This window comes from Eschrichtius robustus, chromosome 3 (genome assembly GCF_028021215.1).
Source record: "Eschrichtius robustus isolate mEscRob2 chromosome 3, mEscRob2.pri, whole genome shotgun sequence".
Taxonomy (NCBI): domain Eukaryota; kingdom Metazoa; phylum Chordata; class Mammalia; order Artiodactyla; family Eschrichtiidae; genus Eschrichtius; species Eschrichtius robustus.
In genome coordinates this window covers 167,481,338-167,494,584 of record NC_090826.1, presented here as the reverse complement: position 1 = coordinate 167,494,584, position 13,247 = coordinate 167,481,338, and the positions used below count along the sequence as shown (strand labels likewise).

At 54.2% G+C, this 13,247-nt stretch overlaps 1 protein-coding gene across 1 annotated transcript in view; it reads left to right on the top strand.

The window, feature by feature from the left end:
• The window catches only part of CAPN2 (calpain 2), a 55,274-nt gene that overhangs the window by 34,446 nt on the left and 7,581 nt on the right, over positions 1 to 13,247 (top strand). The window contains exons 7-15 of the mRNA XM_068541775.1: positions 1,001 to 1,086; positions 2,001 to 2,075; positions 2,773 to 2,933; positions 5,227 to 5,396; positions 7,055 to 7,066; positions 8,121 to 8,332; positions 9,581 to 9,617; positions 10,555 to 10,620; positions 11,912 to 11,969. Coding sequence (XP_068397876.1) covers positions 1,001 to 1,086; positions 2,001 to 2,075; positions 2,773 to 2,933; positions 5,227 to 5,396; positions 7,055 to 7,066; positions 8,121 to 8,332; positions 9,581 to 9,617; positions 10,555 to 10,620; positions 11,912 to 11,969 — 877 coding nt within the window. The remainder of the gene's footprint in view (positions 1 to 1,000; positions 1,087 to 2,000; positions 2,076 to 2,772; positions 2,934 to 5,226; positions 5,397 to 7,054; positions 7,067 to 8,120; positions 8,333 to 9,580; positions 9,618 to 10,554; positions 10,621 to 11,911; positions 11,970 to 13,247) is intronic.

The window sequence follows — 13,247 nt, the reverse complement described above, 5'->3', positions numbered from 1 at the left end:
TCAGACTGTACCTGACACATTGTGTCTAAGCAGGTCGCTGTCCTGGACTTTGCTGTGTTTTTGGTTTGTTTGTTTTTATACTATAAATACTGTAAGGTAGCCACCATCCACTGTTAACTACAAAACCCAGACTAGATCCCAGGTCTTCTGACACGTGCAGCGCTCTCTCTCTCTCTCTTTTTTTTAAACCATGAATCTTTGTTTTATTTAACACCCCCGCATATATCTTTTTATTTTGAAAAATTTCAATTCTACAGAAAAGTTGACAGAATAGTATAATAAACATCCATATGCTATTTTTCCAGATTCAAGGATGGTTGAAATTTTCCACACCTGTTTTGTCTCTATGTATGTGTACTTTCTTTCTGAGCCATTTGGAAGTAAATTGCAGATGTCACAACGGACACTTCGCTCCTAAATACATCAGCATTTATCTCCTACCCATAAGGACGCTATCTTACGTAATCCCAGTAATATTTTCATGCTGAAGAAATAAACATTAATTCAATAGCATGATCTAATATATATAGTCCATGTAAACATTTTCCCTGTTGCTCCAAAATGTCCTTTATAGTACCCTCAATGCCCCAGTCCAGGGTTTAATCAAGATTCATGCACTGCATTTGCTTGTCATCACCAGTGTTCATTTGATGGAGCTCCTGTGACAAAAGTACATCCTATTACAGTTAGTTAAACTGAGGTTCAGAGGTGACGTGCCAACGCAGAGTCTAGAACAAGCACATTTGTGCCTCAGACTCAGGATAGAGGTTAAAGAGCCCTGGTCCTCCAAGGGCCAGACCTTGGGAGCTGCCAAAGCTGAGCAGCAGCGAGGTTCTGGGAGTCAAGGCCCTCTCTCTCCCTTTTGTGATCCCCCTTATTACATGGACTTGACGCCTCCCGCCCCTGGCTCATGGAAAAAAAGGGGCTTTGGGCCGGAGAACCTCCAGGCCTGGCTTGAACTCAACATCTCTCCCCTCTCCTTCACCCACCCCTCCTGCAGGTGGAAAGCAGAGGAAGCCTGCAGAAGCTGATCCGCATCCGGAATCCCTGGGGAGAGGTGGAGTGGACCGGGCAGTGGAACGACAAGTGAGGAGGGCAGGGTCGGGAGCCGGGGTAGGGGCACTCTTTCCAGGGGGTTCTGAGGAGCTGAGGAGAGGGGGGGCATGGTAGCCATGCTGAGAATAAAGCCCCAAGAGCACAGGCCACCCCGAGTGGGACCCCTGGGGCTGGTGGCCCTCTAGGCTCTTAACCAGTGCACTCCAGCCATCTGGGTGCCTTTACAAGGCCCAGGGCTCCTGGGATGCTCATCCTTTCATCACCTCATGGTTCCTCCCTTCCCTAGCTTGGCGTCACCTTGCTATTGGATCTTCAGGGAAAAAATACACCCTTCCTCCCCCAAGCACTCGTTCTATCCCAAGGATGCAAACTTTGTGCCTATGACCGGAGAGAAGTCCTTCCGTTGATGTCCAGGGTTCCTGGTAGGCCCGTTAGACCTTCGACTCTCTGGGGTGAACTCTGTGAGCCCCTCTCATGGTCTTCCTCTGCTCCCGTCTCCCCGTCCTCCTCCACAGCCCAGCACCCACAGTTCTTCACCTTTTCCCTGGCAGCCTCTGCCATGGCATAGAGACGCCTGCCAGGGCCTGCAGGTCAGCTGCAGAGGCCAAGATGAGCGCCCTCTCCCCTACATCGAATTTCCAGTCACCCCTTAAAAGAGCTGACAGGCCCGTCTCAGTTTGGGCCACTGATGCTACTTCATGTCTCTCTGATGGGCTGTGTTTATTTTCTGGAATCTTCCTTGCCACCATCTTCCAGGATAATGTATCCTCTCACCTTGCTGCCCTGCACCTCTCAGCCACCTGTGTGTTTACTCCCCTCCCGTACTGGGGTCTGGGCCCTCAGGTGGGAGAGCACGTCCCCGGTCCTCAACTTTGGGGCTTCTTGGGGAGAAGTCATCGTCCCGCACTAGTTTCTAATGCCTCTCCCATTGCTTGGTTTTCCAGCTGCCCAAACTGGACCACTATTGACCCAGAGGTGAGGGAAAGGCTGACCAGACAGCATGAAGATGGGGAATTCTGGTAAGATCCTTAGGCTTTAGGAAAAGAGGTGTCTGATCTTTACTAGAAAATGAGTGAGATTATCGTGTTGAGGGAGCAGGGGCGTGGGATCCTGGTCTTGTTGTTGTTTTAAATTCACTATAAGACCCTGAACAAAAAAATTCTTGAACCTCTTCAACTTGTCCATCTCAGCAGTAGGGTTTCAAAGCTGAGCAACTCAGCAGACAAGGCTAAGAATTCCTGCAGGCGTGTTCAGGTCCCAAAAGAAAAGAGGGGAAAGATGGGCCTTTCTCCCAACCAGTTCCTAGAGATTCATCCCCAGGCCTTAAGAAATGGGTCCCTTGGAGAGTAGCAGTGGGCCCACGCGGCTGTGTCTGTGCTACTCTGGGACCACCTATCTCTGTACAGTACTGGCATTTTACCAAATGAGCAGCCGTATTTTATCTCATTTGATATACATGGCCCCCATTTTTACAGATGAGAGTTCTGAGTTTCATTGAAGCTTAAGTAACTTGCTCAAGGTCACCTGGCTAGAAGGTGGTAGCACCAGGACTAGAATTGGCACCTTCCATTGGCGGACCTGGTGGCCATGTGGCCCCGAGGTGCTGTCTCCTAGCAGCTCTGCCTGGCCCTGACTGGGTCCTAGTCTGGCCTTGGGTGGAAGGTCCAGGCTTATCCGTGTGTCCTCCGGTAACCTGGGTGCTGCGTCCTTTTGCAGGATGTCTTTCAACGACTTCCTGAGGCACTATTCCCGCCTGGAGATCTGCAACCTGACCCCTGACACGCTGACCAGTGACGCCTACAAGAAGTGGAAACTCACCAAGATGGATGGGAACTGGAGGCGGGGCTCCACCGCGGGCGGCTGCAGGAACTACCCGAGTGAGCACCCTGCCACCGCCCCACCCTGGAGTGCTGCACCCCATCCTGGCCGCTCCTACCCACCAGGACCCTCTGCCTCTTCTCCCTGCGTCTCCACCTCAACACCCTTCTTGGCTCCTCAGCCCCTTGCCTTCTGCACTCACTTGCCTCCCTGCCCACGCAGAACCCAAGACGTGCTGTTTCTGTGATTCCTCTCCAGGCCCTAGATTCCCCGATGCCACGGCCTCGCCCACTGAGGCAGCGTTAATCCCGCTTCATACCCATGGGCTACTTTATCCACACAAAGCCCACGCAGCCTAGCCCAGCAGGGGGACCTCACCCACTGGGCCTCGGCACATCCAGGCCCTGCTTGTTGCCCGGCGATCCTCTTGTGCCCAATTCACTCAGCAGATGTTGATGGGGTCCTGCTCAGATGGGGGCAAGGATTCCTCCTCTGGTTTATCCTTTGTTTATTCCCCTGACTCTTCTGCCTTGATGGCCCAGTCCTCCCCTGCCCTCTCCCACTCAGAAATTGTCCCATCATGATGACATTTGCCAATTATGGAACATACATTGGGTGCTAGGAACTGTGCTAAGTGATTTATTAATATATTACTCCATTTAATCCTCAAACAGCCTTCTGAGGCAGGCACTTTATTATCATCTCCATCTTTAAGATGAGGGGACTGAGGCTTGGAGAGGTTAAGTGACTTGCCCAAGGCCACACAGCCTTGACTGTGCCTGGGATTTGAACCCAGGCAGTCTGACTGTGGAGTCAGTCTTTAAGTACTGCAGTGGCAAGTCATGGTCATATATTGATTCTCTTGTTACAGATGAGGAAACCGAGGCTCTCAGTGGCATACCTGGGCCACAGAGCAAGTAGTCAGCCTGGGACTAGCAGATTGGTGCCTCTAGCTCTGGTGCTTTTTTTTTTTTTTTTTTTTAAATTTATTTATTTTTGGCTGCATTGGGTCTTCGTTGCTGTGTGCAGGCTTTCTCTAGTTGTGGTGAGCGGGGGCTACTCTTCATTGCGGTGCACAGGCTTCTCATTGCAGTGGCTTCTCTTGTTGCCGAGCATGGGCTCTAGGCACGCGGGCTTCAGTAGTTGTGGCTCATGGGCTCTAGAGCACAGGCTCAGTAGTTGTGGCGCACGGGCTTAGTTGCTCTGTGGCATGTGGGATCTTCCTGGACCAGGGATCGAACCTGTGTCCCCTGCATTGGCAGGCGGATTCTTAACCACTGCGCCACCAGGGAAGCCCAGCTCTGGTGCTGTTAGTCCTTCACCTCATGGCTGAGGCCATGTATGCAGCCCTGTATTCAGCCACCAAGCAAGTTCCAGAGGTGCTGGGATGGTCCTCTGCCTCAGATAAGACTATGTCTCCTACCCACTAGGTCAGGGGTTGGCAAACTCTCTCTTAAGGGCCAGATAGTTGACACTTTTGGCTCTGTGGGCCATCTAGTCTCTATGGCAACTATTCAACTGTTGCTGTAGCCCGAAGGCAGCCATACTTAAATGAATAGATATGCCTGTGTTCTAATAAAACTTTATTGGTAAAAACAGGCAGCCAGCAGCCCATAGAGCCGTAGTTTGCCAAACCCTACACTAGATACCTTTATTTCCACAAGTAGAATGTTATTAGGTAAAGGAAGGAGATCACATTAATTATCCTTAACATGAATGAATCTCAGTTCCTTCCTGCAAATAGGTTTTGAAAGTGGGGAGGGCAGAGACACCATGGGAGTGGGCAAGGGGACAGGCCCAGGAGGACGGGGACACAGAACAAGAGGCTGAGACTGGGCACAGGATGTTCCTGGCCCCTGGGTTCATTGAGGGGGATGCAGACCTAGTCCCCAAGTCTCCCCAGCCAGGCCAGCTGGGCCATCTCTGACCCCCGAGTTAGAGCCTGGTGAGGGGAAGATACCACGGGGAGATATCACAGCTGAGCCAAAGGAGATCTGGGCCTCAGCTCTGACCACCCTGTTCCAGGATGAGGAATGCCTCCCAAGCCCGGCCAGCCTGAGGGCGAGCGAGAGAGAACTGCAAAGGGGAGTTTCTAATTTAGGTTCCCGTGAGGTTCAGACAAACCCCCAGCCCTCTGCTGCTCATGGCCTGTTCCCACCCGGACGGGCTGCCAACCAGCCCTGGTCTGTGGTTCCTCTGCCCTGCCATCCCCCCCTGCCCAGCCTCATCCCCCTCCCGGCAGCCTCCAACCCCTGAGACCAGCGCGGCCTCGGCGCCTCGTCCCCCCATGCACACCTGTTCACGCTGGGCTCCTGTGTTCTGAGTGACTGACCCCGCCCCTTCTGGCTACAGATACCTTCTGGATGAACCCTCAGTACCTGATCAAGTTGGAGGAGGAGGACGAGGACCAGGAGGACGGGGAGAACGGCTGCACCTTCCTGGTGGGTCTCATCCAGAAGCACCGGCGGCGACAGAGGAAGATGGGCGAGGACATGCACACCATTGGCTTCGGCATCTATGAGGTATGGGAGGGGTGTCCACAGGGCTGGGGCTCCTCCTTCCCTTCCTCCTTGGCTCGTGTCAGCCCCTGCGACGAAGGCCAACCCCAGAGGCAGACCTGGAGATGGGACCCCAGGCCGGGAGCTTGGCCAAGGAAAAGCAAAGCCACGGGCCGGGCCAGTCTTAAGAGACTCATGCAGGGAGGTCCCTGCAATTGGTCTGGGTCACCAGGAGCCCCCCCTTCCCCTGCAGCCAGCTTCTGGCGAGTCCCGCTCTTTCAAATGGCCTCCGTGTCCCTTCTCACTTCCCCCAGGCCTGGCACTCTGGTTGGCCACCAATCTCCGAAGAACAGAACAGACGTAAGATGAGGGCGGAGTATACTGGACCATGTCAGGAGCCACTGTGAGGGCAGGAACTGAGCCAGCAGGTCCCGTCCCGCTGGGCAGAGCCCGTGCTCGGGGCAGGGGAGCAGTTGGTCCTCTGCTCCCACCAGGGCTCGGCCGGCTAGAGCCCCGCGCCCAACACAGGCGCTCTCACTGCCCCCATGTCCTTTCATTCCGAACCAACTGGCCCAACACGCTGGGCCCGGTCCCCTCCCCTCTCCCTTCTCCCGCACAGAGAAGAGCTGCTCCTGGCCTGGGGTGAGCAGTGGGAGAAGAGGGGTGCAAGGAAGACTTCAGAGCCGCTGAAGTGGGGTGCACTTTGGTGTGATGGGTGGGCCGCAGTGATGTGCTGGAGCTGGCCCACTCTTCCCAGCCCAACATTCAGTGAGGTCACGTGGGCAGCCTGAAAACAACCATGGCAGGGAGGGGGCGGTATGTACAGCATGGAAATTAGCAAATACTACACATCAGGTCTCCCACCGAACCCTGAGAGCCGGGCTCCCAGCACGGCACATAGGAGTCAGACACAGTGTCGGGGAGAAGGCTGTCTGCTCACTTCACTCAACAGGGAAACGCAGCTGCCGCCCGTGGGGCAACGATCTGCCTGCTCACTCACCAGCAGGTGGAGCTGGGCAAGCACCATCATTTCTAAAAATGCACATAATTCCAAGCTTCTCAGTCTCTGAAGTAGGAGCTGAGGACTTCAGATCTGGGACAGAATAGCTGCAGGAAAAATGCAGACTGAATTGTGACACACAGCCCAGACTTGGAAATCCAGCCATGGGCTTTCAGAGCCGAGAAGGACCTGCGTGATCGTTTGGTCCTGTTTTAGAGATAAGGAAACTGAGGCCAGAGAAGGGAAATGACTTGCTTGAGGAAATATGGATGGATGTGGCCGGCAGAAGCTTAGAACCAGCACCTGCTGGCTCCCAGCCCCTGTGCTGCTTCCTCCAGCCCTGCTTTCCCTGCCGGCGAGGGTGGGGTGTGGGCTTTGCTACAGGCAGCTGGGTGACCTCAGACAGGTCAGCCAGGTCACTTCATAGCTCCAGGCCTCGGTTTCTTGCTCTATAAGTTAAGAACGGTGCTAAGGGCTCATGCACATTATTGCCGGCTCATAAGATTTTTTTTTAAATGTGGGAGTACGTTGAGTTCCTTGGGAAATAATTACCGGGTTGACTTAGTTCCTATTGCTAAAGCTACAGAGAAAGGGGGGTAGCAAAGGAGACCATCTCAGTGGTGACATTTCTTTCTGGAGCTTTTCCAGAGTCTGAATTCAGCGTGTTCTCCTTTATTTGCAGATTCCAGAGGAGGTACGTCTGGCTTGCGTCAGCCGCCGTCCCTGGGGGCTCAGGTTCACCAACAAGGAAGAGGCTTAGATTGCTGGTTCCGGGGTCTTGTGAAGCCTGGGCAGGGGCTGGTGGCTGTGAAGGATGAGTCCCCAGCCCCTCTGGGCCCCGGTGAGGTTGCTCAGGTCCTAGATCCCAGGGTCTAAGCACAGGGTAAGGCAGCAGGGGCAGTCGCCACGGGGCATGCTGTCTCCCCAGACCTGGCAAAGCCCCTGCACATATTTAGTCCCGGGTGGAGGGTCCGTGGTCCTGGGGCTGCAGGAGACTCTTCCCGGAGTCCTGTAGTGCTCTTAAAACAGGCCTAAAGGGAAATGATGAGCCCTGCGGTGGTATTAGGAGAAGATGGGGGAGCACAGAAAGAGGCCTGGACCCCATTCCCAGCTCTGCCATTTGCAGGCTGTGTGACCTTGGACAGGTAACCTGTCCTCTCTGGACTGCAGTTTCTTCGTCAGTAAAACTGGTCAACCATCCACCTCGCCAGACTATTGGGATGCACTGTGATATGTGAGAGCACTTAGTAGGCCCACAGTTCGGCTTAAGTGAGCTGGTGAGACACACAGTCGCAGTGTGTGTTTTTAAAGGCCACAGTTATTCAAGTCAACACACAGGACGGGGCAGTTGGTGGCGTGCTGCGCCTTTGTGGATGCCGTGGTCAGACTGACACCCCACGTTTGAGAGCTGGGCCCCCTCCTCGCCGCGGTCCTGGCTGCTTGTGTCAGTGTGTCTATACCACACAGAACTGAGTGGATCCCGGCCGAGGGCACTTTAACGTCCCTGAGTCGTAAGGGGAAGGCTGAGGTCCTCTGTCCGAGTGGAGAGATGGGGCATCTGAAGACGGGGGGTGAATGTGGGTCCCCTGCCATGTGTGCCTCTGAGTTCCTGTTTGGGGTAGAAAGTTAACTTTTCATCTCAGATGATGCAGAGTTTTCGCTGTGAGCCTCTTGTCTGGATGAGTGGAGGGACGGTGCTTGGAGCCCTTTCCACCCTCCACTCCCACTTGCTCCCGTTTCTTCACCAGTTCACAGGACAGACCAGCATCCACCTGAGCAAGAACTTCTTCCTGACGCACCGAGCAAGGGAGCGGTCGGACACCTTCATCAACCTGCGGGAGGTGCTCAACCGCTTCAAGCTGCCCCCGGGGGAGTACATCCTGGTGCCGTCCACCTTCGAGCCCAACAAGGACGGGGACTTCTGCATCCGGGTCTTTTCCGAGAAGAAAGCCGACTACCAGTAAGTCGTTCAGCCCTCCTCGTCCCCACCCCTTGTTCCTGACCCGCCTGGGCCCCCTTGCTCCTCTGCTCGTCAGCTTTTTTTTCTGTAGTTCCCGCCCGCTTCGAAGGCTTAGTGTGAGGGCTTGAGGTGTCGAAGAACGTTAGTGCTGTCCTCGGGTCAGCAAAGAAAATAGACACTCGGGATCTTTCTGATGAGAAAGGGATGGCTGTAGAGCAGATTGCAAATGCCTGTCATTTGGGGCAGTGCTGGTAGAATCCCTGCATTCCCAGCCCACCAGCCTGGCAGAGCCGAGGGTCTAAGTGCCAATCCCAGCGGTCCCTCAGATGTCTCCAGAGCCTCTCCCCGCTACAGTCACGAGGTCTGCAGGGGCTCCCCCTTCCTCACTGGAGCCCCGATGTTCAGGGACCATTTTTGGCTGACACCGCTGTCAGCGTGGCCTCAATTCACAATGGCTGCTGCCTCAACCGTGTCTGTTCAGCTGGGCCCTTGACTGCGTGAGATGTAATCAGCCTTGGGCAACTTAAGCACAAGATTTACTGGAAGGCCCTGGAACCCTCTAGAACTGATAGGAGGCTGGGCACCAGAGGGCCAGGGTGTGGGAAGCAGGGGGCGTGGCAGCTGCCGTGTCCCCCTCTGACCTTGTGCCACATGCTCAGATCCATGTGGGATGGAGGGGGGGGCAGTGGGAGGGAGGAGCAGGGATCGCCCGGGCTCCAAGACAGTGCACAGCAGAGAAGGAATTTCCCTCACTGTGGAGAAGGACCCAGCCCTGCACACAGGACTGTGTGTGGGATAAACTAACCAGGGCCCGAGCTTCAGCCGAAATCTCACCCAGGCCTCCCTGCCTTCTCCCACCCTCGGCAGAGCAGGTAGGCAGCAGGGTACACTGCATGATTCTCCATGTGAAGATTTATGATGGCACAGAGCGTTTCAGAGGGAACCTACGAGCTGTGCCTCCAGGCCAGAGTGCCAGCACCGTAGTACTGGGGAAGCCTGTCCTCTCTGATGAAGATTGAAAATTAGCAAACAAAACAGTTCTGACTCTCCAAGTTGTTTTAGCCAGGACACTTCCTTGGATCATTTCTAACTAATTTCTGCTGTAGGGGATGTGTTGTCACAGAAACTTGGGATGCAGAAAACCCCCCTGTGCCCACCCCATGCTGGGTTTAACGGCGCAGTTCCATTTTAGCCGGGATTTCTGCAACACTCCCTTTTCAGTAACACACAGTTTCCTTCTGTTTCCAGAGTCGTCGACGATGAAATCGAGGCCAACCTTGAAGAGGTACCGTACTGCTTGAACTCCACCCGCTCTGTCCTGAACAACCCAGGAGCAGCGGAGCAGAAAGTAACCCCAAGGGTTTAGGAGGCCCCCAGGATTTCACGAGCACAGCTTGAAACTAGGGTGCGGCCCTGGCCTGGGGGTGCGAGAGCACCTCCTGCCCCGGCTGTGGCCGCTGCGTGGGGCTGGACGGTCCCCTGGATGTAGCCCACACGCACAGGGTGCCTGGAGGATGGGACACCAGGCTGCTCTGAGCAGTGGGCGGTCTTGTCGCTCCCTTTTCTGGACCTCAGTTTTCTCATCAACAAAATGGAAACGTTGCACGACAAGATCTTTCAGGTTCCCTAGAGTTCTGGGAGTTGTGATTCAGTGGTAAATCCTGAGGGCTTTGAGGACTACGGCTCAGGAATTTCAGACCCAACCTAAGAGTCCAGAGTTGAGGAAGGAAAGCACGCAAATGGGAAGGAGCGCTCTTCCCTCCGTCCTGGTGCCCGCAGTGGCTTGATGATCGTTATTCCTCAGCTGCTGGAGCTCCGTGTACTCAGTGAGACGTGGAACAATTTCCAAGGGCCTCACGGCTGTGCTCTCACCACGTTCAGAGTCGTTCCAGACCACGCCAGCTAGTCTCTACACTTCTGAGTCCCCACTAGTGAGATCATAAAAGGCCATTTTGGTGGAATGTTGGAGAAGATGCCTATGTGAGAAATTAGAGTGTAACTCCTTCCCACATAGTTTATAGTCCCTCTTATGTGTTTTAACTGGAAAATAACTCCTTAATTCCTCACACTGTCCTTTGTCTCAATCCCGGTAACCTTAGAATTCAGGCCTGAGAGAGGGAGAGAGGGTAATTGAGCGGGGAGGGGAGCCCGCCCCAGAAGGGAGACGAGGCGCCTGCTGGTCACTGCGTCACTGCGTCTCACTTCTGTGCCTCGCCTTCCAGATTGATGTCAGCGAGGACGACATCGATGATGGATTCAGGAGGCTGTTTGCCCAGTTGGCAGGGGAGGTAAGTGTTCCCCAAACCCCTGTGCTGTGCGCCCTGCTTGACGCAAAGGAAGAGACCATCTTTGTCCTCAAGGAGACTTCAGTCTAAGGGGGGAGAGGAAACAAACAGAACAAAAAGCAAAGAGGAACGACAAACGTAACTGGGATTTCCGCTCAGATTCCTTGCCCGAGGCCTCCCCAGGGCCTCTGCACGTCAGTCGCCAGGGGCTTCTGCTGTCTGGGGGGTGGTGGTGGGGGGGTCGGCTCTGGCTGTGATCCTCCTGCCTGAGGACTCTGGGCCTCTCCTTGTGGCTGTTTTGTTTGCTCTGTGCCACTGCAACTGAGACGTGGAACTCGGCCCCCTCTCTTTGATTGCCACAAAAATATTTGGGGACGTGGAGGGTTTTCAATCTCAAGGATGCAAGCAACAGAGTGTCAGCCTTCCCTGTTCTTAAAAAAGAAATCCCTGAGGCATCTAGGCTTCCGTCCACTACAAAGTTAGCAGGCCTCTTCTTCCAACGACTCCAAAGTCATTCTCCTCCACATGTGGCGGACACTAGCTCCCTCAGGTGTCCACTGTCGGCTTACCTGGGCCTCCTCATCAGAGCTAAAGCAGGCGCCACCCGCTCCATGCCTCCGCCTGCCTGTCTGCCTCCCTCCCTCCTGGTTTCTAAGGGAAGGGGCATCATAGAGACATATTTCCCCACTGATTGAAACACACACACACACACACACCCCAAGAACGCACAATGTCAGTCTTGGTCTTAAATAATGGGGCTTGTCCCCCAGTTACACGATATGTGTACGTGAACAGAGGTACCTGCACCACATCTGAGGAGCCCTGGCATCAAGGGCCACAGAAAAAGCGCTGGGCCAGTTCTTAGAGACAGCTGGTCCCAACAAGCTTTGCAGGAAGCCAGATCTGGGTTTTAAAGGGAGAGGAAGGCAAGCTGGGTGCGAGGAAGGGTATAGAGAACTGAGTCAAAAGACCACAGACATGGGTAGAATGGAGAATGTATTCTTTATATTCTCTACAGCAGAGCAATGGCGAATGAACTCTGCCTGGAGCACACTGTGCATGAAAACACTATCGAAAACTTGGGCTGTGGCTGTGCTCCTTGTAGTGCGGTCTGGGGGCGGCAGCAGCGTTTCCTGGGGGCTTGTTAGACATGCACATCCACAGACCCCTCCCCGCCCCAGCTCTAACGCGCCTCGCGGGCCCAGCCAGAGCAGACACCCGTTACACGGCTGCTGCTCCCTGCTTCACCAGCCCCAAGGGAGCCAATAACGACGCTCTGGTTGCATGTCCACAGGATGCAGAGATCTCTGCCTTTGAGTTGCAGACAATCCTGAGGAGAGTTCTGGCAAAGCGTAAGTACCCACTCCTCGCACACCCCTCACCCCGCTCCTTCTGCTGCAACGTGAGGGGACACGGGGATCCTTCCCCTTCCCCGGCTCAGCGGCGGTGGCTGAACCGTCACTCCCACTCCTGCTTAAATACCACCATCACCACCAAAGAACCGGATGAAGGAGGTTCTCCCCGATGTGATCAAAAAGGGCGAAGGTTTCTGGAGTCTAGAGGTCAAAGATCACATCCAGGATTCCACGACTTACTAGCTCTGTGATCTAAACCGAGTTAGATAATCTCCCTGACTCTTGTTTCCTTATCTGCAAAATAGGCATATTATTACTTAACCTCTTCAGAGTGGTTGAATGTCTTAAATGAGATGACGTGTAGGAATTGCCTAGCACAAAGCCTGGGCTCCGTAAACGGTGACTCTTATGATGATTAATTGCTAAGAAAAAGCATGATGGGAGCCAGAAAGCATCCCCATCCCTGGATTCCAGGCTGTATTTAGTGGGGAACCACTGACAGAGTGACGACAGCTCACTGATGAGCCAGAATGGAAAAATAAGTGGTCCATCTTCCACTCCAGCTAAGGGGATGGCATTAAAAAGGCTCATCTCCCAAATGTGTGTTTAAGGGAGGCTGGTCGAGCCAGTTCTTGATGGGAGAAATGTCACTTCAGTTGAGCCAGTAGGCCAGGCAAGTGGCTTCAAGGCTTCAGAAATGACTGCTCTCAGCCCAGGCTGATGGGCATCTATAAAGAACGGACAGAACTGGGTGGAGACTTGAGAAGCAGCTGGAGAGCCATGGTCCTCACGCACCTTTTCAGGTTAAACTGTTTCTTAAGCAAGAGATATCAAAGGATGGATTGTCCACCTCCCCAGTGCTGATCACCGCTGCAGGGGGTGGGGAGAACACACCCACGCACACACCCACACACACTGCTATTCTCCCCCTCAAGTTATCACCAGAACTGTGCTGCTTTGATAAGACAGCAGTCCGCTGAGCAGGGGTCTGCACGGTATCAGGAGTTCTCAGCCCGGACCCGAAACGAGAGCATATGTCCTCAGGTCTGAACGTCAGCCTGGGGATGGTCTCCAGAAGTCCCGTGGACTTCACTCTGGCCCAACCCCAAGAGATAAAAATCCTCCTCTTGAAGCCAAAGAAGGATCCAGGCCAGCGGGGTCTTCCATCACAGTGCACGTGAACGACACGCATGTGGTCCCTCACAGGAACCACGTGTGACCGATCCATGCCCTGTGGCCTCCAAACGAACGGCTGCATTTGAGCTTCTTGGCAGA